The 26,042-nt window shown below is 50.7% G+C and overlaps 1 protein-coding gene across 5 annotated transcripts in view; it reads right to left on the bottom strand.

Moving 5' to 3' along the window:
• Positions 1–7,779: 7,779 nt before the first annotated feature.
• Positions 7,780–26,042, bottom strand: part of GPAT4 (glycerol-3-phosphate acyltransferase 4) — a 48,352-nt gene continuing 30,089 nt past the window's right edge. For 3 of the 5 annotated variants that reach the window (XM_053578398.1, XM_053578396.1, XM_053578397.1), the window contains 11 exons: positions 22,278–22,347; positions 21,836–22,169; positions 21,075–21,149; positions 19,572–19,661; positions 19,320–19,413; positions 18,771–18,886; positions 17,861–17,916; positions 16,940–17,025; positions 13,086–13,214; positions 12,925–13,004; positions 7,780–11,211 (listed from right to left, as the gene is read on the bottom strand). In XM_053578398.1, the coding sequence (XP_053434373.1) occupies positions 11,103–11,211; positions 12,925–13,004; positions 13,086–13,214; positions 16,940–17,025; positions 17,861–17,916; positions 18,771–18,886; positions 19,320–19,413; positions 19,572–19,661; positions 21,075–21,149; positions 21,836–22,169; positions 22,278–22,347 (1,239 nt within the window). In that variant the 3' untranslated portion in view covers positions 7,780–11,102. The remainder of the gene's footprint in view (positions 11,212–12,924; positions 13,005–13,085; positions 13,215–16,939; positions 17,026–17,860; positions 17,917–18,770; positions 18,887–19,319; positions 19,414–19,571; positions 19,662–21,074; positions 21,150–21,835; positions 22,170–22,277; positions 22,348–26,042) is intronic. The other 2 variants (XM_053578399.1, XM_053578400.1) reach the window with 1 other exon arrangement.

Below are 26,042 nucleotides of genomic sequence, written 5' to 3' on the forward strand. Positions count from 1 at the left end.
ATTTCACTTTGTGTAACGTTCATCACGTGTTGTCTCAAAAGACCAGATTTCCTTCTTTTTTGAGGCTGAATTTTATTCCCTGTGTATATATGTTGCATTTTCTTTATTTATTCATCTGTTGACAGAAGCTCAGGCTGCTTCCACATCTCAGCTGCTGTGGATAACGCTGCACGGACCTGGCAGGGCACCTGTCTCCTGGAGATCCCAATTTCAAGTCCTTTGGACACAGACTGAGTAATGGGATTGCTGGAACACGTGGTGGTTTTATTTCGAGTTTTTTGAAGAACCTCTGAGCTGTTTTCCATAATGGCTGTACTAATTTACATTCCCACCAACAGCATGGGAAGGTTTCCTTTTATTCATCACCAACACACTAGTCTTTTTGAGAATGACCATTCCATCAGGTGTGATGTGGTCTCTCACTGTGATTTTAACTTCCATTTCCCTAATGCTTATCACTGTCGAGCATTTTTTTTCATATATCTGTTGGCCATTTGTATGTCTTCTTTTGAGAAATACCTATGCAGGCCCCTTGCCTGTTTTTAAATTGGATTCTTTATGTTCTTGCTATTCAGTTGAGTTCTTTATTATTTTGCATATGAATCCCTGTACCGATTTTTGGGTTGTCTCTTCACACTTTTGTTTCCTTTGCTGTGCAGAAGATTTTAAGTTTGATGTAATCCTATTAGTCTATTTTTGCTTTTGCTGCCTATGCTTTGGGGGTCAGATCTAGAAAATTATTGCCCAGATAGTCAGGTAGTTGTCTCATGTTTTCTCCTAGACATATTACAATTTCTGGGTTTACACCTTTTTTTTTTTTTTTTTTTGCAGTTTTAGGCTGGGGCTGGGTTTGAACCTGCCACCTCCAGCATATGGGACCAGCGCCCTACTCCTTTGAGCCACTGGCACTGCCTGGGTTTACACTTTTTACACTTAAGTCTTTAATCCAATTTGTGTTGTTTTTGCATATGATGGGAAATAAGGGTCCTATTTCATTCTTCTGCATGTGGAGAACCAGTTTCCCTGATGCCATTTACTGAAGAGACTACGTTTTTCCCATTGTGTGTTCTTGGGGTCTCTGTTGGAAACTGGACATGGCTAGGTTCGTTTCTGGGTGAGGGGAACGGCTGAGAGTTGGCAGGGCCCCTCACGGCCTGGGGAAGTGTTCAGGAAACACCCCCAGCCACTGCTCCTCCTAGATTAACATTCTTTTCACCTGCCAAAAGTCATGTAGCCCCTACATACTTTCCTTGTTACAGCTTTTCCTCTTTAATGTTAATGCTTACTCCGGTGTTAAGATTTACCTTGTTAAAGATACTTAGAAATAAAGCTCCTCCCGCAGTTGGGTGCTGGCGTCAGCCCTCCCTGTCCCGTCCTACCTCTGGTCTTGTGTGTCCCTCTTCTTCATTTCCACCCAGGTTATCTCTCATTCCCTCTTCTTGCGGGTTCGAGAGATCTGGGTTTTCGATTCTGTGCCACCGGTGGTGGGTGTGTGTCTGCCAGCACCGTGTGTTTTTGCTGCTGTAGTTTTGTCCTGTATCTTGAAACCCAGTACTCTGATGCCTCTGGCTTTGCTCTTTTTGATCATGATTACCATTTTCTGTGATTCTATGTGAAATTTAGGATTGTCTCTTCTAATTTTGAGAAAAATGACATTGGAATTTTTGATAGGGATTGCATGCTTTTTTTTTTTTGTTGTTGAGACAGGGTCCCACCCTATTCCCCTGAGCAGAGTGCAGTGGGGGGCGTGGTAGCTCACCACAACCTCAGACTCGGGCACCCCTCTGCCTCAGCCTCTGGAAGCTGCTGGGATTACAGGTGCTCGTCGCAGCGCCCGGCTGGGTTTTTCCATTTTTTTTCATGAGTCGGGGTCTCACTGTTGCTCAGGCGAGTCACAAACTCCTGAGCTCAAGCGATTCTCCCTCCTCAGCCTCCCGCAGTGCTGGGATTACAGGCGTGAGCCACCACGCCCGCAGGGATTGCATTCTTAAGCATTCATTTTATTTACTTCTCAAGGAGACTGGCCATCTGGTTTTATTCCCAGTTTGCAAATGAGAAAAGTGAGGCTTGGAGCACTCAGGAGACTTGTCAGAGGTCAAAACTTGAGTAAGTGTGAGACCTGGGACTGAGCCCGGGTCTTCCAGCTCTAAGCCAGGCTGTATCCCCTTGCTACGCAGAGGTCTAGATGAAGTTTTCTAACCAAAGATGTGCTGGGAGTGGGTTCTGCTGTTGTAGCTTCCTGCCAGCATTCCTGGATGGAACAGACCCCCACAGACAGAAATGTTCATTTAGGGAGCTTTCCAAACATGCCTGACGGTGACTTGTCAGATGCACAGACTCCAGGGCCTGCTTGGGTATTTCTGACTCAGTGGGTGGAAGGTGGGGTGAGAGGAGGGTGGCCCTGGACGGGCCTGGTTAACAATGCCCCAGGGCTGGGGGTGGACAACCACGAGGAAGAGTGATTTTCTAAGTAGCTCGACCCCATGTACATCCACCTGCTTTGTCTGTGTACCACAAAGGCCCTAAACTGAGTTCTGGAGCTTTTTTAGAGCTTTTCCTTCTTCTCTGAGGACAGATACCGCAGAGTGTCAGCAGGAGCAGAAGCAAAGCAGCATGGGGCCTTGGCCTTGTCCCCAAGAGGGGTAAGGGCGACAGGCCCACAGGTGTACCACCCTGCCTGCCACCACCTGCCCCACACAGCAGCCCTGCGGCAGAGCTGTCTGCGCAAGGTCTAATAGCACAAACCCTCCACCAGCTCTCAGGGTTTACAGTTTTATTTATTTTTTGCTCAAGAGACCCGGCATTCGCAGAGTTTGCTGAGTCACTGCTGCTGTGTTCTGGAAAGGGAAGCAGTGCTGGGCTTGCAGCTCCTAGTACTGCTCTGACCCGGAACTGGGCGCTCCTGCTTCACAGAGGCCTGCTGACTGTGGCTGCTCTCCGAGGTGGCCTGGGCTGCCCCCACCCGGTGAGGAAGCCCTCAGGAGATCCTGATGGTCCTCGAATCTGGAAAAGCCTTGAACTGGAGCAGCCCCAGCCCTGCAGCCTCCTTCCTGGCCCGCTGTGGGCTGTTCTAGCAGGAGTCAAGCTGGAGGCCTCTTCTTGCCCCATAGGGGCTGTGCTCAGTCTGCAAAGCCTCAAATCAGAAACTGCTCTGATCCACTCTTCTCATGTCACTCGTGGGTCCCAGAGTCCCCTCTCAAGTGTCACGGGCACCCTTAGTTTCGCTGATACTCCTGCCAGCTGCCCCACCCCAGAAGCCTGTCCTCTCCAATACTATTTTTTGCTTCTCAGAGCTGTGAACCTAAGGCTGATTCTACACTGGACAGTGGCCTTGGCTACATGTGGAGGGAGGACCCAGAGCACACGGGCCGGGGAGGGGCCGGCTGACCTGCAGACCCCTCTGCAGACCCCTTGTGAAGGTCTCCTGCACACGACACACACAGCTCACGTTCCTTAGCCAGCGGTTCTTCCTTCCTTCCCACAGCAGGAAAAGCCACCGGCTTCTGAGCTGGAGCAGTGGGGTGGAAGTTGTGGAGAGAGGTCACTTCCCCCTCTTCCCGAACTGTGGTCTTCAGCCTCCTTCTCCTCTGCCCGTCCAGAAGGGCTGAGTTCAAAAGCCCCTCATTAGGCCTCTTAGTAAACAAATATCATTAATCTTGGGCAAGTGAGTGAAAGCACATTCACCTGTCCAAGCAGGAGAATTAATGTTGTGTCAATAGGAAATTACTGTTTACCTCTGGCCTTTCTGTCTTCCTTTTACTATACAGAAAGCCCAGGGCAGGCCAGCCTCTGTGCCTGGCCACAGCCAGAGAGAGGAAGACAGAAAGCCCGGAGCTGGGCCCTGGCTATGTGAGGACCAGGCCAGAGGCCAGAAAGGCTGTCCTGAGAGTGTGAGGCTGGTTCAATTTCCTGGGAGCAGAGGTTCCCCACCCCACATGGACATGGGGTGGCCAACGGGAGCCTGCCCTTCCCCGGTGCACATGCCTGTGGTCCTCCTCGCTGGCCATCCCCTGATGCAGCCATACTGGCCGAGAGGGACTGTCCAACCAAGGAGCGGCTTCTCCTGAGCTGCTACTGAGCATAGGCTCTGGGCATGTGGTGCACAAAAACTCTCCAGGAATCTCTGAAGCAGGCTCTCTACCTTTTCCTCAGATAGAGTGACCATGTAATGCAGAACATTCAGTAGGTTCGTCTGAAGGCCCCTGAAGGGAGCAGGTGGACTTGAGTCCTGCCTAACTCCAAACTTGGCGTTTCCCTAGTCATCACACACGCTTTGACACAGCTTGTGGGGTCACAAGCTTGTGGGGTCAAGACTACAGAAAGCTCTTCCAGGTCATTCCTTGTCCCTCAGCCCAGCAGGGCCGGGCAGGGGTGTGCGTGCCTATGTGCCCCAGGAAAAGAGACCAAACAGGCCGATAAGATCTCCCGTTTCCAGAGCAAAGCACCAATTAAACACAAGGCAGATGTGAGCAAATAAAGCTGTGGCGTCCAGAGAGAAAATCAATACGAGATTATATGTGCTGGCCCAATCATACAACAATTAATACCGAGTGGGTGGGGTGTGGAGATAAGTCTGCCCGCCCTGCCCCACAGTCCACGCCCTGCAGCTCCCCCAAATGCGGGGCTCCCTGTCGTTTGGGGGTTCTAGGGTCCCCGAGCCTCAGGGCTGGGCTTGCACCTCTGTGGAGTCCCATGCCCCCTTTCCCATGGTAGTGGAACCTGGAGGAAGGGCTGTGACAGGGATGCAGGCGAGGTGCTGCTGGTGGGGTCCACGACCCAGACCACCCAGACAGGGTGCCGGGTGCTTAATGTGCCCAGAGACGGGGAAGGGACTTGCCCTCGGAGAGTTATAGAAAATCAGGCAAAAACAGGAAAAGCGGAAAGAAATTCCCACCACCTAAGAAGTAATATTGAAGCCCTTGGTTATTCTGTCCATATTTTATTTAATTCAGAAAGTATAGCTGAGCAACTAATCATTTTCAAGAGGGTGATAGCAGACAAGTGGCAAAGGTTTGCAGCACAGGCCCTGGTGGGGGTGGTTGCGGGGCGGGGTGGGGCTGCCCAGAACCTTCCCTGGAAGGGCTGCAGGCCCATCACGGGGGTGCAGGGAGGAGGCCGTGTGCCATACCACCGCCTGCCAGCAGGCAACGCCACCAAGCTGAGTGGGCCTCTGCCCCAGGGGAGGTGTTTTTGGCATTGTCGCAAGAACCATGCGATGGAAATCTGCCACAGGGGCAGTTACCAATGGGCAGCCCTTGTGGGGTCAGGACACAGGGCGCAGAACAAGTGCTGCCTTCCACAAAGCTCCTGTGTCTTTGGGCAGGGAGACTCAGGGGTGTCCCAGAGAGAGAGATCAAAGGCAGAGGGAAGGTGGCAGCACAGCGGTGAGGACACCTGCCCGGTGTTGGCTCCCAGGAGGGCCTGGCCAGCGCTCCTCCGCACCCTCAATGCTCCCCTACACAAGAGCCTGGAGGCAGAGGCCCTCCCCAAGCTGGAGTTCCATGGACCCAGGACTGTTGCATGCCAAAGAAAAACGAAATTTGCTAGCCGAATATTTTTTAGACATTTTGTAAGATGCACGGCCTCCCTGACAATTTTTAATGTACTAACTGCCTGGTCCAGTGAGCTGATTAATTGGTGCTGGAGAGATCAATAAAAAACAGAAAATTAAAACAATTTTAAAGTGATTAAGTAGTTTAACACCTGTCTCCCGTCACGTCAGGGCAGGAAGAAAAATAAAGCAGGTGTCGAAAGGGCCTCCTGAAGCAAGAGAAAGCAGCGTCTGCTGAGTTGAAATGACAAATCGTAGCTGGGGGATCAATCTCAGCTGCGGCAGCCCTTCCCGGGCCCGGCCCGCTGCTGAGTGCAGGAGCCGGGACCCGCTGGGGCTAGGTACCTCCCAGCCCCTCCTGCAGGGCTGCACAGGACCAGCACGGAGGAGCAAGGTGTTTGTCCACACCCTGAACACAGGGCAAGAGGGGCAAGGGGAGTCTAGAATGTCTTTGCCTGAAACTCTGGAGGGGGTGTACAATGGCTAACCTCGTCTCCTTCCAAGCCATGCAGTGCCCAGGCTGCCATTCACAGAGGGGTTCAAGCACTCTCAAAATGAGCTTGGGACCTGTGGGGTCCAGGGAGAGAAAGTCACGGGGGCCTCTAGGAGCACCAGATGCTCCATTCTGGGAACGTCGGGCCTCCTCCCTTATCAGGGAGACAGAGCTTCCTCACCTACACCTTTGCTCTAGCTTCCTGCCCTCTAGCAACATCAAGAAGTGATGGCCCAAGTGCCCTCATCTCCCCTTTGAGCAGACCCATGCCCCGGAGCTTCCCCAAAGCAGCTGCAATATAACGGCAGCTGACAAGTAACCCGTTTCTCATAGTTTATTGGATTGGGCTCAAAAGTGACCTTATAGTACACAAGAAGCCCTAAGATGATTCTCCAACCTAACAGACTGGAATGGATGTGACCATGGGTTGTGAGGGTAAAATGGACACAGTCTAGAGGTAAATCCCCATGTCTACGTACTGTGATGGTGGACTTGAAATTTGCACATGTAAAACAGGTGCAAAATGTTCCTTATGTTTTGAAAGCTTCATCTGTGCTATTGTCAGCGTCCCTGGCCTGGTGCACCACTGCACCAGCTGGGGAGCATCAGCAGCCGGGCCCCAGGGCTCCTGCAGACACTGGGCCCCCTCACCAGCCTCCTGTGCACAGGGACAGACCGGCCCACGCTCCTGAAAACCGCGGCACTAACACTGCACTCACCTGTCCGACAGAGACTCCTACTTGCTTCCCACTCTCCAGCTTCCTAGTCACCTTCAAGATCTGGAGAGCAAAGCAAAGCCAAGGGCAACCTGCCGATGAAAGCCTCAGCACCCTCCACTGGGCGTCCCATCAGTAACCTGCTTTCAGCTCCACCTGCAACACCAACTGTGAACCAGGGAAAAAAAGCCAGCAGCAGTGGCTAGGGAAGCAAGGAGCTTGACCGCTCCAACCACTCTATTTTATAGGACCCCCTTTCCTACAACTTCCCTCTGCCCTGAGGATTCTGGTTCTATCCATCAGTGATGGGGCTGTCCCATAGGAAACCACCTTTCTGGGGCTGTGTTTGTCTCAGTGAAAAGGTGCCAAAACCTTTGTGGCGAATTTCACACCAAAGAAAATCTCACAAAGATTTCTATCTCCAGCTATTGGCCCCCCCCCCTTTTTTTTTTTGCAGTTTTTGGCCGTGGCTGGGTTTGAACCCACCACCTCCCGCATATGGGGCCGGCACCCTACTCCTTTTGAGCCACAGGCGCCACCCTATTGGCCCATTTTTAAAAATAACCCATACAGCCGTCTCCACAAAATAGACTCACTCTCGCTCAGCAGGTCCTCCTGCACAAGATCTGACTGGAGTCAATGTGACCAGGAAGGCAGCTACAGAGTCCCCTGTCCAGCCTCGCTGTGGACCTGAGGCCCACAGAGCAGACATGCTCTAGGGCCTGTCCGGCAGGGCCCGGCCCCACCCAGCACTCAGAAACCAACACCAAGTTCCTGACTTGGTACCCTCAGGCCCGCGGCTGCTCTCCACAGAGTGAGCCTCAGACTGACGGAGATAAAGTTTCCCTGAGCCCAAGTTCCCAACTTGGCTGTTTTGTTTCTGTTAAAATGCAATTGTTTTTCTCTGGAGTGTGCGGTGACCGCCTGGCGTCAGGAAGATGTATGAAAACCTCCACTTCAATTCAGCATCCCTTTTCTCCCAGACAAACATGGTTGGATTTTAATAAATCAAAGAGCCACACTGTTTAATAAAAATTTATTGACTTACAAGTGATTATTTATCAAAAGACCATTAATAGCAGGTACTGAAATGATGTGTTACTGGGTGGTGCTGGGAGACTAATAGGAAATCGATTCAGCGGCCAGCAGGAATGCATATGAGAAGCCCACCCCCGCGGCCAGCGCAATCTCACCCACAAAATACACCAGACGCCACCCCGGGTGCAATGAAAAGTTCTCCCTTTTTATTTATCGTTTACAAATGAAATGATCAATACTTTTAATCTAGAGCAAAATTTATTAACTTTCCCATCGGAGACGTATTGACTGGCGGAGAGGGGTGTGCGTGCAAGGGAAGACGGATGGCCACTGGCGCCTCCGACCCCGCCGAGAGGCAGTGTGTGTGCAGCTGCCCTCCCAGACCGACGGCCAGGCCACACGGACACAGGACTCCTCCAGGCATCAGGGCACAGTGGGAGCACATCCCACAGACGCCCAAGTTCTTGGTCAACTGCAGGAAGAAACCTTCAGGCCCAGGTTTCCACAGGGCAATAGCATTGGTACCCACCTTGGTCAGCTATGATGATCTGAGAGAGGATGGACATGGTCCAGAATGCCCGTCACTGACCTGACGTGGGCACTTGGGTCCCTGGAGCCTCCCCTCCTCCCCGCAACTCATCATGCCTTTGAAAGCTCTGAAGGGCAGCACACGGCGTGGGTTCCGACGTGGTGAAGATCCAGTCCCACAGTCAGCTCTACTGTGTCGGCCGTCCTCTGACTACCCCCGACAGAACCTGCCAGCTCCAGCTCTGCTGACAGGCTCAAGACTTCTAGTGTGCTTCCACTGTCAAGGGAATTTTACTAGCCTTATTGAAAGTTCCCTCTTAACTAGCTGCAATAAAGTCTCACATTTGAATGAAAAAATGTGACTCCTCCTCAGGGCAGGAGCGGTGGCTCACACCCGTGATCCAGCACTTGGCAGGCTAAGGCAAGAGTGGCTTGAACCCAGAAGTTCAAGACCAGCCTGGGCAACACAGTGAGACTGTCTCTACAGAATATTAAAAAATTCGCTGGGCAGGGTGACATATCTGACTGTGGCCCTAGCTACTTGGGAGGCTGAGGTGGGAGATGGGAGGCTCACTTGAATCCAGGAGTTTGAGGCTGGAGTTAGAGCTATGATCATTGTCAGCCTGGGTGACAAAGAAGACCTATCTCTTTAAAAGAAAAAAAAAGTATAGAAAGAAAAAGTCTGTCCAAGATCCACAATCAAAACCACCCAGCCCCACAACTGCCTGGACCCCCTCCAGTGGAGTTCAGTGTCACTGCAGCCCTAATGTTTTAGACTCTGAGGAAGCAACAGTCAGACCTCTTACTTCAAAACTCAAGACTTTACAGACCAAGGTCAAAAGTTTAAACTACAGGTTTAAAAACCATAGAACTTTCAGAAGTGAACCAGATCCCAGAGGTCACTGAGCCTAAATCAGGAAACAAAGTTAAAACATGAGAGCATCAGGTCTGCACCCAGGACCAACCGGAAGCTGCATGCACCTGCCGCTGACCCCACCCTGGTGTCCTTCTCAGCTGGCCGCAGCATGAGCCACACCAGACCAGCTGCTCGATGGATGGCCATCCGGGACCTGCAAGGTCTCTGGTTAAGGAGGATGGAACATCCACAGGGCTGAACGCGTATCACAAGCACTGATTAAGATGCCGGGGGTTTCAGCTTGCAGGGACAAGCAGCCCCTCCTCCCCCCAGCTGATCTCCCACAGGCCCATCCCCCACCTCAGACGGTGACACCAGCCATCACAAAGGCAAGGCCACTAAGAGCCACGCACAACATGGAAGTAACAGACCACCAGGAGAACCCCACCCAGAGGGTGACCTTGAAGACGAGACACTCACCACAGTTGGTGCCAAGTCCTGAGAGGCGGGGGCTGTGCCATGGTGGGTGTGGGGTCAGAGGCAACAGGGGGTGGGTGGTGAGTGGGCTGAGCTAACTTTCTCCTGAGGATTTGAAATTGGTGGACTCCCCCCAAAAAATGTGAGGTGGGAACTCCCCCTCACAGCAGCCACAGCAGGGGGCTAGGGACACTTGCAGTGCCCCTGGGGCCCTGTAAAAACCCCTGCACATCCCCCCACTTGCCCCAGCCTCCCAGGGGCCGCTGGCCCTGCTCTCCTGTGCTCCCTGGCTGCTGGCCTGTCCTCACTTCCAGACACCTGCCATCTTCACGTCTCCCCACCTCACTCTCCTCTACTCATGGCACCCATCTGTGGAGAAACCGAGACTGGGCTGGGACCCTGGATTAACCAGTGGCATGCAAACCCGTCTCAACTGCCCTATTCCTCACCCAGATGGTGAGGGGAACCCACACTCGAGGAAATGACCAAGAACTGTAATCTCCATAGGAAACATGTTATATATGGCTATATCCAGGGAGAAAGAGTAAATGGAAGTGTCCCCCACTTCATTCACCATCCAATTTTATTTACTCATAAAAAACAAATCCAAAGCCCCATGCAGCTCGAGCTCAGAACCCGTCCTGCCCCATCCCACAGCCCTGAACTTGTAACACTGAACATTGCGTATCCTTCACTCACGGGAGCACTTTGATCCCCACAACCACCCTGTGAGGTAGGTGTCCCCACCCTTCCCCTCCTGACCCACGTTACAGATGGGGAAACTGAGGCACACATTAAACAAAGTTACATGAGCACTCAGGCTCGGCCCTGGAGTCTGAACACAGAAGGACTCTCAGGTCTCACCGCAGCCAACGGCCCACTGGCCTCTTCCACCCACTCTGGGACTTTCCATAAGCAACAGCACAAGAATTTAAAACCTTCACTTTGTTAAAAGCCCCTGCAGACAAGACTGTTCTTTTTACCAAGTCTGCAGACCCCCAAGGCTGGGGGTGATGGTCAGGCTGAAGCAAGCTACACTGCTTCCACGGTGCCTCGCACAAGAGCAGGTGCCCCCAGCAAAGTCCCTGGCACGTGGGCACTCGTCACAAACCAACATCACCCCGCTCCCAACACGAGATCGTGACCAGCTCTTCCCAACACTCAGCCCTGCACACACGCACAGGTGCAGCTGACTTTAATTGCGTTCTTCCAATGGACTTATCGTGAAAGAAACAAGAAGGCATCTTGTCCTGGGCAGTGACACCCAGTCTTCACCCAGGATCCACTCAGGCCGCAGAGGGCTCCTGGTGTGGCTCTAGGCAGCTGGCGTCCCCGGGGCTGGAGCAACCTGGCAGAGCCCGAGTCTGGGAGGAAGCAGCAGGGGGTGGCAGCGGCAGTGGCAGCAACTCCAGCTGGCTCGCAGGCAGGACTCGGGCGTCACACTCAGGAGCGGCTCCTGTCTTCGTGGTTCCCGACTATCATCTTGCTGTACAGCTTCTGCTGCTCCTCCTTGAACGTGTCCTTCACCTTCTCCCTCTTCAGTCCACCGTCCCTGTCAGAGAAAGGCGGCTGTCACCGCAGAGGAGGCTTCCTGGCATCCTCGCACCAAGGGGAGGTAAACCCAAGGGAAACCTCCCAGAAACACGAACACACCGTGGCTCTCTAGTCAGGATGACCTCAGGAATCAGCCCTCACCCACCCTCTCTACCCCAGGGCCAGAATTCACCACTCATACAAATTCTTCCTACTCCAACATTCACCTTCACCTTGCAGAGGGTAAGAGGCACTCTGGCATTATGGAAGAGAGACATGCTTTAAGAAATACTGAGGCTCACAATGTATCTGAAAAACTGATCTGTAAAATGCAATCTGTACAATTCAGACCCAGCGATACTGTGAATTCTCACACAGAACCAACACAAGGGGAAACGCACATGTTACTTCCTCCTCTAGACAGTGCCAGGACCAGCAGGCTCAAGCTCCCCAGGCTGCCTCTCCGAGTCCTGGCCTCAGTGGCCCACACCACCTGGCAACACCCCAACCAAATCTGCCAGGCTGACAGGGGCTTCTTCACAGGCCCACGTCCACCCACCTGCCACCCCACTCCTTGCCCAAACTCTAGAATTATCACCACCTCCGATAACTTACAAAACCTACTTTCTGCTGTCTTTCTGCTACACCCTTTAAAGCAAAGACATTCTTAAAAGCAGCCACCTTGTCTCTGCTAGGCCTGGAGAGGAGGACGTGGAGGTTAGACTCTCAAGCCCGAGAAGCCTGTCTGACGGGGTTCAGCACCCAGCTCCAGGGCTCATTTTAAGACTTTGGGGAAAAGTGACTTGACTTTCAGTCTCTCATCTGTAGGATGGGAATAACAATTTTTTTCACCCTTCACAAGGCTACTGGGAAGATGAAGTGAGTAACGGCACGGGCACCGGCAGCACAGTGGCACACGGCAGGTGCTCAACAGATGCTCGGGCCAGGCTCTTACCTGAGAACCCATGGTTCAGGTTAAAATGTGAGTTTCTCCCTTTTCTTCCTCATAACGTCCATCTAAGTCAAATGCCCTTCACAGCTGATGCTTGCACTTAAACCTAAGGGCCCTTAGGGGTGAAAAAGTTCCCAGGAACCAGCATTCATCCCTATCAACCTCCTGTTACTTGAGCCATAACCACCTCTTACTCTAGTGTAGATGCTGGTCAGCGATGGCCACAGGCTGCACATCAAGACCAGCACCTGTTTCTGTAAACACAGTTTAATTTGCCGCCCCCACCTGACTACGCGCTGTCCTGGGCGCTTTCACAGAACAATGGCAGAGGGAAGTCAGAAGTCACCATACGGTCCACAAACCCAAAAACACTTAAATCTTCACAGAATTAAGTATGTCATCAACTCCTGCTCGATTAGGTAACAAACTAAATGCAATGAAAGAAACTTCTGCCTTTCTAAGGATGGTCCAGTTTTACCAAATACAATGACGGGGAAAGTCCGCACTCCTACAAGGCTTTCAGATCAGCGTCAGGGCGTTTCCACCTGATGAGGATGCAGGGTGCCCTGACACACTGGCCAACCACAAAGGGGAAGTGTCAACTGCTTCAGTCTGGCACCCTGAGGTTCAGGCAAACAGTTCTGACTGCTCCTCTAGAGCCAGCAAGTTTAATATTGCACACTCAGGAGAATTAAATGTCAATACGGCTGATGACTCAGCTCCTGCTTTGAAGACTCATGTCTCTCTGACTTGCCTGATACCATCAGGCTCTAAACTCACCACAGCAGGTCCACAAGGCCTCCCTGCCGGGCAATGGCGGACTTCACCCTGTTTGCAAACTGGACGGCATCTTCATCTGTCTGTAAGAAAGAACAAATAAAACCACTCAGCCCAGGCCACAGCACCTGGAGGGGAGGGTGGGCCTCTGCCTGTGGCTCTACCTCTCTCGTCATGGGAGGCAGGTACCAGACGCTACAGACGATGGCCCAGCTGGTCATCATCCTCAGCAGGTAGGTCACCATCCCGTATTTGCTACTGTTCCAGAAGGCATCACCGAACTGAGGGTCATACTGGAAGACAGGGGGGTGGAGGTCACGAAGTGCGCATGGAGGACCCACCAAGAACTCAAGCTAGACCTCCTGTTGACCCTGCAATCCCATTACTGCACATCTGCCCAGAAGAACAAAATCCTTTTATCATAAAGACATGTGCACCAGGCTATTTATTGCAGCTCAATTTACAATTGCCAAGATGTGGCAATACCCCAAATGTCCATCAATCCAGGAACGGATTAACAAGCTCTTGTATGTGTATACCATGGAATATTATTCAGCCAAAAGATGGAGACTTTACATCCTTTGTATTAACCTGGGTGGAACTGAAACATTCTTAGTAAAGTCACAAGAATGGAAAAGCAGGTATCCAATATACTCAATATTAACTAATATGAAGCCGCTAGACAATCTAATACACTCCTAAGAGAAAAACTCAACTCAAGTTGGGAGGAACGGGTGAAGGGTGGAGGGCGAGGGGAGGGGAGAGGGGATGGCTGTGCTCCCCTTAAGGTAAGGATATACAGCACACCTTCCGGGGGCAGGACTCCACTACAAGAGGGACTCCCTGGCAAATGCAAACATTGTAACTAGCTGCTAGAACCCTCACATTGATCTGGAAAAATTTTTAAAAAGGTGTGTGGGTCTAACAATGTGGGGTATCAACAGCAGCTTCTGTGAACGGACCCACTGGGCAGACGTGAACCCCAGGCCCTGCTGGTCTCCCGCCCACCCAGCCTTTGCTGCAGACCTTAGGGAAGACCCCCCCCCCCAGCAGCTCTCCTCAAGCAAAGTCCTCCCTCTTTGACTGGTTTCAGGTCTTACTCACAGGTATGTCTATTCAATTATTACACCCCAAAATAGAGATGGGAGAACACACTCCCACTCCTGCTCCCCAACGTCAGCACCACCACCGTTCCCCACGTCTGCTCACCTATCCCCCATGAGGTCTGGCTCCACATCCTGTCATTAAGCTAATAAAGCTACTTTCTAACCACCAACTTTTTCACATCCTTTCTGGTACCAGACCAAGCAGGTAACAATCAGAAAGCTTATGACGCGCTTCTGTGTGCACTCCTCACCAAGCACACAGGTCGGCGGGCGCCACTGTGCACGGCACACACCCACAGTCGCGGGCCTCACACGCAGGTCCCGTCCTGCTCACCAGGAACAGGGGCACCACGTGCTTTCATCTGCCAATAGCTATGAGGGAGACAAGGGCTGCACTTCAGTGGCATCAGGAAACGTGGCTGCGGCCAGCAGCTCCTCTTGCCATACGGAACAGCTCAGGTGGCAGGGAGGCAGTGGACAAGGAGCAGCAGCAGAGCTGGGCCCCGGAGGGGAGGGACTCCACAGGTATCTGAAGACCTACTGCAGACAAGGCTCTGTGCGGTCACAGAGCACACGCCCAGGACCAAGAGTGGAAAACTCAAAGGAGTCAATTTCAAGGATTATCCCACAGGACCAAGATGCCACCAATGTCAAAAATGCCTTTTTGCCTGGGTGTGGTGGCTCACCCTATAATCCTAGCACTTTGAGAGGCTGAGGTGGTAGAATTATTTGCACTCAGGAGTTTGAGGCCAAGCTGGGCAAAAGCAAGACCCTGTCTCTACATAATGTAGAAAAATTAGCTACTGGGCACGATGGCTCATGCCTGTAATCTGAGCACTCTGGGAGGCTGAGGCAGGTGGATTACTTGAGTTTGTGATCAGCCTGAGCAAGCCCCCAACTCTAAAAACTACCCGGGTATTGTGGTGGGTGCCTGTAGACCCAGCTACTTAGGAGGCTGAGGCAAGAGGATCACTTGAACCGCTGAGTTTGAGGATGCTGTGAGCTGTGATGCCACAGCACTCTACCCAGGACAACGAAGTGAGACTCTTGTCTCAAAAAAAAAAAAAAAAAAAGAGCAAGGCGTAGTGGCACACGCCTGTAGTCCCAGCTACTTGGGAGGCTGAGGGAGGAGGATGGCTTAAGCCCAGTAGCTGGAGGTTGCTGTGAGCTGTGATGCCACAGCACTCCAGCCTGGGGGATAGAGAACAAACCTCAAATAGAAAACAAAAATCCAAAAACTCCTCTCCTCAGAGAGGGAAAAGAACACCTGGCAGGTGCTGCAGTGGAGACCTTACGTATGGACACAGCGTGGGTTTGAGCTTACAGGCCTTTCCAGCCTAAGTTTTCAAATTCTCAGAACAAAAATTTGATAATTTTGCCAAGATTACGGCCTAAATACAGAAAAACACTCAAATTTAATTATAGAAACTAAGAAACTTAGGTTTATTACAGAAGGCTTAGTAAGTTCACAATACCCAAATGAAATTACACATACACCTTACATGTGTGATTAGGAAACAGAGTCACTGTGTTGACAAAGCACAACACGGATAGCAACTTTTGAGTGGCAGTGTGAGAGTCCTGTGTTTAGGGCTGATTCTCTACTCCAGGCTGGGCAGATACTGCAGAAAGAAAAACAAGGCAAAAGCCTGAAATAGCAGGAAGTTCCTCAAAACCAGATAATGATGTGGTAGAAATGCAATTAAGTCTTAAAACTGCTAAGGTAAGCCAGTCCGGCTACCAACACGGGCTTCACAAAATAAGGAAAGAACCTGCACGTTCCCAGCCAGGCACGGCTTTACTCTGAGGCCTGAAGGGAAGGACATGTGGGGGTTCGTGCATTTCACTCTGGAGAGAAGACGTGCCTCCTGAGGGCCCACGGCTCCAGCACTATCAACACCACCCAGAAACAGAACAAAAACCAGCACCTCCAGGGGATGCTAACACAGCATAAGGCCACTGCTGTGTAGACACCGATGCCCACAGCTAATCCACACACACCGTAAAGGACCTGGCTGCTGCACCCCCAGACAATGCCGACCGCATGCTAGGTCCACACCGAGGTGGTCCCCGCCTGCTCCCAGACACGGCATCCTCAGTAAACATCCCTCAGAGTCCCTCCACAGCCAGTGTCCAGCAGCCACCCCTGCCCTGGTCCTCCGCCTAACTAAGAGGCTAGTGGCTGGCAAGCACTTAACCTAACCAAGAGGAACACCTCTCCCCACAGCCATGACAGGTGAAAAGAACCTCAGAACTCTCTACGGAGTGTTCTTCAGACAAAAACCAGACACCTGCTGAAGCATGGAGACTACATTCCAACCATACCTGACTCAGATTTGTTCCCTGTCTTGCCTGCTCTCAGGTGAAGCCTCAATACTCAGCCACACTGCAGCCCGTATTTTTTAGGAATAATGATGTGAGGCTTTGGTTCCTAATAAAACCAGATGGAGGAGAGGGTGAGAGGAAGGAGGAACAAAGCAAAAATGATTGGCTAATTAGGTCCCATCTCCCCAGGGAGCTTGAATGGTTGGGGGATAAGTTCCTGAAGGGTGAGGACAGATTAGATGAACTCTCAGGATCCACTTGGCTGTGACGGTCTGCTGGTATGTGCGGTGTAGTGGTTTCTTCCACTGCGCTGGCATAAGGACCCACCCACCCTCATCTTGCCCTAGAGGTGCAAACCCTGCTTGGCAGCCACACCCCATTCCCACAAGGCTACTCCATGTCCACATACCCAGGGCCCTTAAGAGGCTTATGCACCATCAGCCTTCCCCTCCCCAATAGTCTACCCATGTGAGCCCAGCCCCAAGGTGCTCTGCAGAGAACCGGGCACCAGCAGCACCAGCCCATGTCTCCTGTGCCCCTTCACGGCAGTCATGACAATGACAACGTGCACCCTTGAAGGTCTGTACCTTGATGGCAACGGGGTAGACTGTGGCTCCAATTTCAAAGCTTCCCTTCTTGAACATCATCACTGATGTATTATTGATGCAGGTTCCTACAATACGGGGAAGAGTAAAATGCTATTTGCTGCTCTTTTACTCCAGATATTAGAAGTTTCCTAAAGACTGAACATAATAATCAAAATTCTTGGGCGGTGGCTGTGGCTCAGTGAGTAGGGCACTGGCCCCATATATTAAGGGTGGCAGGTTCGAACTCGGCCCCGGCCAAACTGCAACAAAAAAATAGCCGGGTGTTGTGGTGGGCGCCTGTAGTCCCAGCTACTCGGGAGGCTGAGGCAAGAGAATCGTCTAAGCCAAAGAGCTGGAGGTTGCTGTGACCTGTGACACCACGGCACTCTACTAAGGCCGACAAAGTGAGAGTCTCTAAAAAAAAAAAAATGAAAAAAAAGAAAGAAGCCATATTTCTCAAGATGGATCACTAGTAAAAATAATAATAATAATAATAATAATCAAAATTCTTCTAACAGCTCCTCATACAGGATAAATCTGTCATGGGCCTAACTTAGAATAAACGCTTAAAAAGACAGGTGAAAGGTGGCAGTGTTACCCTCCTCTCCTCACAGGACCATCTTCCCTGATGAACACACTAGCCCAGACTAAGGGCCTCTCTGAGCCAATGGGGGACTCCTTCAGAGCTCCACAAGGAGCTGGGAGATGCTGCTGGCAACACCACAGAAGGACACCTGCCCTTAGCAAGTTCACACCATGGCACACTCACCTCAAACTCTGGATCCCCCTGAGTTCTCAATCCTACAATCAAGCTAACGGTGAAAGCAGACAACCCCAGCAAGGGCCGAGGGTCCTGGCTCCCAGCAACCCCAGAACCTCATCTCCACGCGCCCAGCTCTCAGTGGCAGGCAGCCCGCCTACCTTCTGGGAAGATGAGGATGGGCAGTTTGCTCTTATCTTGCACGTGTTCGGTCAGTCTTTAGAAAAGGAGAAGGAAGCATGAGACAATCTTACACCCATCATCGCCAAAATGCATTCACCAATAAGTAACCTATTTTTATGTGACACAAGTTCAGATATATAAAAACAAGTTAACAATTATGATCCAATCCTTCTTAAACCCACAACCTAAAGCTCATAAAGAAGAAATTCATAAGGGCAGAGAAAGATGACTGCTATTTAATTCATATAATTGTTCAATTTGGTATTAACATCTGTGCACGGGGGCACTCATCACATCGGGGCCTCCTGAAGGAGCACCCCTCAGAGCCTTACACCAGGCCCCTTCCTTGTCCCTCTGCTACCCGCTGCTTAACAGCTCTGCTGGACCTCTGGCCCCCGGCTCAATGTTCTGACCCTGAGATACAGCAGAGAGAATTTAGGGAGGGTTCATCTGACCCTATGGAAGATGGTCTCAACCAAGTCTTCACATCTCTCTGTCCACTGCAAATCTCTTGGTATTGCTTACACCCGATTCACCTTGTTTTTTAAGTTTGAAAACATGGCAGAACTTTCTTCCACGGTCTTAAGCTTGTTTTTGTGATAACAGATTCATTTTGACATTTAAAATAACAGTAAAAGTTCATATTTTACTACAATGGGTAAATGAATAAAACAAGTTAAGAAACATTATTAACTTGGTAAATAACAGTACGGTTTCTATACTTTTTATATTCCATGTTTTAGGGGAAAAAATTACTATATATCGAAAACAGTACATAGGCTCATTGTAGAAGACAGCAGAGTCCCACTGTGAGGAACCACCACGCCGCCGGAAACCTCTCTGCACTCCTCACAGCGACCACAGGCAGAAGCAGCGCGTGCCCTTTACCTCTTGGCCACCAGGTGGCGGTCCTTCACCTCGGAGCGCTCAAACCAGACGTGCGGGCAGGCCTTCACCATGGCTCTCTGGATCACGCCCATCAGTCCCCCATGCACCTGCCCCACCTAACCCAGACAAATAAGTCACGAATAGCGAAGCCATCCTCACTCAAGTCCCCCACACACTCTGCAACCTTGGACATTTGATTGCTAACTGCAGGTTGCTCACTGTCAAAAAACTGCTACTAGACTCCTCAAATCTTAAATTTCTCCTTTTCATCAGTAATACCAGAAACATAACTGAAAACCCTAAAGCAAAATAATAAAGCTGAGCCCTCCCTGTGTCAAAGTGCAGATTCTCAAAGCCCCCACCCCACTTCTGCCCCCACGTGCTTATCCACGTCCCTCAGCTCAGCGTCTCCTACCAGAGCCCCTGGACGCCCAGGAGATGATCAAAGTCAGGGGGCCCATCATAAACCCAGGTTACACCCTTAGGGAGCCTCCCTCCTGCTGGGTCTGAAAAGGCCTGACCTCAAGAACCCAAGAGCAGAGATCTCACCATGGCGTAATAGCCGTCACTGGCCAGAATGATCACGTCAATAGGAGATGTGTGGTTGGCCACACAGATGCCACCATTTCTTGGTCTGTTTTCCCTGGTTTAAAATGTATGCAAAGCAACAACGATTAGTGTAAGACAATTCATTCAGAACACTCCCCTCAGATCCCACACTTCATCTGCTCTAACTGAAAGCTCGCAAGAGCCTTCCTCCCAGTACAGGAAGGTGGTGGCTTCATCAGCACAGAGCCCCACCTGTCGTGGTAGGTGATGATGGCTGTCAGCGCACGTACGCAGATCCGGTAACACATCAAGTGAACGTGTTTGCTCAGGAACTCCTTACACCTGCAATGGGACGAGGATTCTGAGTTGTGTTTTACATATAGGAAGACGGAAAACGCTGCAGACACCAACAATTTCATAGTCCTTTACGAATGCAAAGTACCTGTATAAATACATGGGTCATTACAGAAGTTCTGAGATACATAAAAATCAAGAAATGTAAAATCCATGCAGATGGAAACAAACGAAGCCCTCCCAGAAACACTGGTAAGCCCAGCAAACTGAAACCTGCCAGGGTGAAGCAGAAAGGACGCTGACGACTGTGTTTCTTAGAAGTGAAATAATGGACCATAACTCAGTCTGTCTCAAAACTTCCATAGTGACCCACTTTTTTTTTTGAGACAGTCTCACTCTGTCACCCTCGAAAGGGCGCCGTGGCATCACAGCTCATAGCAACCTCAAACTCTTGGACTTAAGTGATTCTCTTGCTCAGCCTCCCAAGTAGCTGAACTACAGGTACCCACCACAACGCCCAGCTATTTTTTAGTTGTAGTTGTCATTGTTGTTTGGTGGGCCCGGGCTGGATTCAAACCCACCAGTTCCAGTGAATGTGGCCGGTGCCCCAGCTGCTAAGCTACAGACACCGAGCCTAATTTTTCTATTTTTAGAGGAGATGGGGTCTCACTCTTGCTCAGGCTGGTCTCGAACTCCTGAGCTCAAGCAATCCACCCACCTGGGCCTCCCAGAGCGTGGGATTATAGCCATGAATCCCCGTGCCCAGCCATGACCCCTATCTTAGTACATATGGTATAAAATCCTATTAACACATTAGTATGGTTATGTTTACATATGAGGAAACAAAGAAGTAACAATGAGACTTGCTTATATTCACAGAAATTAATAGGTTGAGAATTCATAGCCCTACAATCACCAGCACTGGCGGGCCAGGGTGTCTCTTAAAGCCCTTCTCCCGCCAACACCCAGAGGCACGCCAAGGCGAGGGTCCAACCCAGGACCTGGGTGGAAGAGACAAAGTTTACTGACTTACTAGCTTCACAGCTCCCCATAGGAAGCAAAATGTTCTTGGAAAACAGAAACAGGCAAAACGTACCTATATTTCAAATCATTTTCTAAAACCTTATCCTTTCACCAATTTTATTAACACTAGAACACTCAACACTACACATGCTATAAAATCTGTGAACATCTGAGTGCTGGACTCAACATTTTTGTGGCCGCCTCCTTTTATCTTTAAAGTAAGACAAATGTAAGGGCTGGAGGGCAGAAAGAATAGTCTCAGATCAAGTAGAAAAAGTAAAAAACTTTATTGCTGGTGCCTCTGTTACCACTGGGATATTATTTTTATCCATCTCAGTTCCAGGGATTGGGTTGTACCCGAGTAAGTGGCCGGTCCTCTCTGAGCCACTGTTCCCAGAACTGACTGTGCTGCAGACGTGGCTCTTGCACTCTACTCACCTCCCGTTTGGCAAGTATCCCACCACGGTGGTGCCCACCACCAGAAGGCTTATCCCCGTGAAAGCAAGAGCTATCCTGTAACAAGATGACAATGAGAACACAGAAAACAAGTAGAGAGCTGACATGTAAAAATAAAACCTCCTCCAAGCTCTGGTCACCTGAGAGGTGGACAAGAGTTCCAGCTAGAGATACAGCAGGCCTGTGAGAAGCAGGGAGCATTCTGATTCCAAGCTGACAGTGAACTGTGGTCTGGCTCTCGGCTGACTCCCTCTCCTCAGGCAGTGCAGCTAGAACAGTGGAAACCCTGCAGCTGGCTGTCCTGCCCGTGGGCACTGCCACCCTGCTGTCCTACCCTGCCCTTTGGCGTGAAACTCTGGCAGAAGCTCAGCTTCTCTGTGAAGCAACAGGAGGCATCGCCTGAAGGTACCTGGCAGGATACTCAGAAGACACATGGCTCACATTGAAGTTGAGCCCACTGTTGCCTCTGCACTGCAGAGGCTTCAGGAAGGAGGAGCCATGCCCAGGGCCCAGTGGCCAGAAGGCACATGGCGCCAGATCCCTGCACTGGGTCCATCTAGACAGGCAATTTGTCTTTAAGAAACCCAACTATTTCTGTCTGATATGCTGGGAGTCAAGGGCGTTTAGAGGACAATCACCAGTGTCCCCTCCCAAGAGTCAGACAGCCTGGCCAGTGGGACTCTCACGACCCTTCCTTCTGAACGGGCAGGCCGAGCCAGCCGGCCGAGCTGCCACATGCTCACCTGAGTGGCAGCAGGAAGCAGTAGCGGACCAGCACCCCCAGGCCCCACAGGACCGTGAGCCGCAGGCTGATGTACTGGAAGTTGTAATTGGTTCTGCTCAGCAGGTTCCAGGACTCTAACTCCTCTGCTGAGAAGCGCTTGGTCACCTCGTCATCCATAATGGTCTCCATTCCTTTCCGGCAGAAGTAGAAAATGTCGGAGAGCTCGAACTCGGGAGTGTTATCCAGAGCCTTGCTACTTCCACTGCGACGGATTTCTTTGATCTCTTCTTCGAGTGAAGTGGGATCCTTTGCAATGATCCCTGTGAGAGAGTGCACCCCCATCAGAAGGCAGGCTGGGGACAGCAGCAGATACGTGCATGTTGAGAAGTGTGCACTGGATGCAAGGCCCTGGGGCGCTTCCCACGTGCCCCACTCACGACGAGGCCCAAGCCCAGCCTTACCATTGGTGTAGGGCTTGTACAGCTGGTGGTTCTTCTCCTTGGCTCCCCTCTCCATTCTCAAGGTAGCCCACTGCAGGGAGGCAAGACACAAGAGCAAAAATGAGACCACCTCCAGCCAGCACATACCTCCTCCACTCCACGCTGTGCCAGCCTCCACCCTAAAAGGATACGAGGACTCTCAACCTTCCTCACAGCGCAGCAGCCTCTCCCCTCAACCCTGAGAACCAGGACCAAGAGTTAAGCTGCATGTAGCAAAATACTAGAAACTTAAGAAGCCTTGAGCTGCCGGGGCCCTCACTGCCTGCATCTCCACCTCCTGGTTACGCAGGAGTTCATGGCTGACCTTAACATGGCCCTCCCCGTTCCCCTACACCCACCACAGCTGCCCACACACCACAAGCTCACGCATCCTATGAACTAATGCCTGCCACCAAGTTATTCTAAGAAAGCAGCAACTTTGGTTTTCCAGGGAATATAGGAATTTAATAATATATAGTTTGGATTGCCCAATAACAGGAATAACCTCTTAATGAAAGAATATACAAATTAAGACAGAAGGGCCTGGGAGTGGCTTAATAGTATTTAGAAAAAAAGGAAGACTACTTGGAGACTTAAAAAAGAAATCTAGATTCACTCCCAAATTTAACACGTACTAGCTGTCCCTTAAGTTAACGCATTCCAAGTTTCTCAATCTTGGTCTCTTCATCTGCAAACAGGACTGTCCCAACCAGGATTAGCTCAAATCAGGCCTGTGACAGAACCAGGGCAGTGCAGAGCGCTGTCCTCACTGTCAGACACACACAGACTCTGGGCGCTGGGAAACTCTCTTCCTGTGTTAAAGTCCTTCTCATTGGAGTGAAAAGCCAGAGGCTGGGTCTCTTCCACTACCAATGAGAAAAATGTGGGGTCACTTATTCCCTTTGAAGTACCCACTCCTGAATAGAAACCAATATCCACAGCGAGATGAAGAAATGGAACAAATATTTTAAAAGATATCTTTTTGATCTTCTGTTTCTACAGTTATGCACGGAGGGAAAGAACCCTACCATTCCACCAAACAGCAAAGCGGACTCTGCTGGCAGAGCCAAAGTGCCAGAGAAACTGCGGCCTGGCAAAGCCACGAGCCCACAGGAGTGTCATCACCCGGAAATCTTCGGTCTCTACTGCCCAGGAACAGGGCAGAACAAAGGTGGCGTAGAGGGTCATCCACTCCAAGAAAGTCTGAAGGGAAGAAAACTCAAATAACCCATTTTGGGTGTTTCAGACATCAGGCCACTGGCGTCTTTTGATTCTATGCATGGAAGACCTTCTGGGAAGGAAATAGTAACAACTCCTACAATGGAGGAAGGTAAATTTCATCTGCTTTCCCTGGATTAGAAAAGAGGTGAACAAGGGCAAGAGAGTTTGCAACAAGTGCTTTACACTTTGGCCAGGCCTCTGTTTTGGTGCTGCAAGAATAGTTAGAATAAAGACTTGATTTGGGGGCAGTGCCTATGGCTCAAAGGAGTAGGGTGCTAGCTCCATATGCTGGAGGTGGGGGGGTTCAAACCCAGCCCTGGCCAAAAACTGAAGACTCGGTTTGGTGCTGACGGTTGTGGTAGTTAGACTAGACTACAAGAGGCAGGGAACATATGAGAGCAGGCCTCGTGAGGATAGAATTTATGTCTGAGGACTGTTTCATCATGCAAAATTCAAGACGGCTGTGGATTTTTGTCCTCATTGGAAACTCATCTGCTAATTGAGATTCTACACTTCCTAGTTCTGTAACAGCTCAGTAATAAACACCCCCTTGGTTTCCTGCTTTTCAGTATTTCAGGAACATTACAAAATGCTTCTGTGCTGAGGGAACAATTGCCCAAAGTCATAAGGGCAGGGGAGAAGAGGGGGCGATAACCAGGCAGGGGCAGTGGTTCCCAACTGCGTCCCAACCTTTGGGAGACCAAACCAGGAAGATCACATACGCCCAAGAGTCCAGACCAGCCTGAGCGACACAGTGAGACCTCATCTCTCCAAAACACAGAAAACTTGGCTGGGCATGGTGGTGTATACTTGTGGTGCCAGGGTGAGGCAGGAGGATCATGTGCGCCAGGGAGTCAGAGGCTGCAGTGAGCTGTGGTAACGTTGCGGCACGCTAACCCAGGCAGCAGAGCAAGACGACCCTGTCTCAGGGGTGGGGGTGTTCAGTGAACTGGATTCCTTTTACCTGAAAACCAAAATATTTCACCCCAAAATATACTTCTTTGACATACTGCAAGATAGCTATTCAGAAGGGCTAGAAATACAAAAATAGCTGAAAGGCTGTCTGTTGTGGGGGAGACAGAGTGAAGTAAATAGTATATGTACACAGGCTTTCTCTGAAGCTCTCCCTACCCACTCTCTTATCAGGACCCAGGAAGGACTAGTAGGGAGTCTGATGCCTTAAAAGTCTGAAGGAAACACCCACCGCTCACTCTCTCAGAGGCGAGGCCTGCTACCTGTGAGGTCACCCGCAGAGCAGGACTGCCCTTGCAGGCCAGGCCTCCTGCATCTGGCCACCATAGACTGATTTACCTGCACAACCTGTTTCTGGCCATGCTCTGGGCCCCCGTTCTTTCTGTAACCTCAAGGTGGTAAAAGCATCAATTATATTCTTAGAGATCTTTATAAGGCCCCTGTCCATATTAAACGTGTACGCCTTTTATTAATCTGCCTTTTCTCAGTTAATCTTCAACCATCAGAGTGTAGGGGAAGCTTTCCCTGGGCCCCTACACACCTGAGTGAAGACTGCAAGGAAGGACCTCAGGGAAAAGCCTGTTTCTCTGCACTATACTCTCACACCCCACTTCCGACACCATGTGTGGGGGGACTGTCCCCCTAAAGCAGGCAAATCCTCAGCAGACACCAGGTAGGTGTCCTCTAACCTAATTCAATTCTAACACCAGCCATCCAAAGTGAGCATCAGATATTACAGGTCCAGGGCTCAGTCCCACACGACTGTCCCCACTTCAGACACCAGCTGGGAAATCTCAGATTATGATCTATATTAACTGGGGTTTAACACATTGCTAGAATCTCTCACAGAACGCAGGGGAAACACTTCACTCTGTTTATGGATTTATCAGCAGAACCCACCTCAGGAGGCACCAGATGGAAGAGACACACAGGGCGGAGTGGGGTGGGGGGCCGGGAGGGGGAGCTTCCACACCCTTCCCGGGGCACCACCCTCCAGCACCTGGGAGCTCATCGAATCTCCTTGTTCGAGAGTTCTTACAGAGCTAAACAGAGCTCAGTGACCTGCCCCTACCTTCCCTCAGCTAGGAGGTGCTGAAAGTGCCAGCCCTCTAAGCACTTGGTCTTTCTGGGGAGCGGCCCCAACCCACGTCACCCTGTTAGCACACACACAGGGGTGATGGAAGGGCTCATTAGGAATAACAGAAAACACCTCCACCATGTGGAAAATCCTAGGGTTTTAGAACTTCTATGGCACAAACCACAATAGCAAGTCTGGTAACCATACAACTAGCTTCTCTGAGCTGTCACTTTAAAAAGTATGCTTCCAGTGGGACACAAGTGACACGCACACCTCTAGTCCCAACTACTTGGGAGGCTGAGACAGGAGGACTGTTTGAGCCTAGGAATTCGAGGCCAGGTAGGCAACAAAGGAAAATTTGTCTCTTAAAAAAAAAAAAAAAATACAGTTTTCAGAGACCTAAAATTCTTAATCAAAATTAAAAATCTTAGGTTCAGAGTTTATTTCACTACAAAAATCGTCTCCCTTCCTCTGAT

The sequence above is a fragment of the Nycticebus coucang genome, chromosome 24, assembly GCF_027406575.1.
Source record: "Nycticebus coucang isolate mNycCou1 chromosome 24, mNycCou1.pri, whole genome shotgun sequence".
In the NCBI taxonomy this organism is placed as follows: Eukaryota; Metazoa; Chordata; class Mammalia; order Primates; family Lorisidae; genus Nycticebus; species Nycticebus coucang.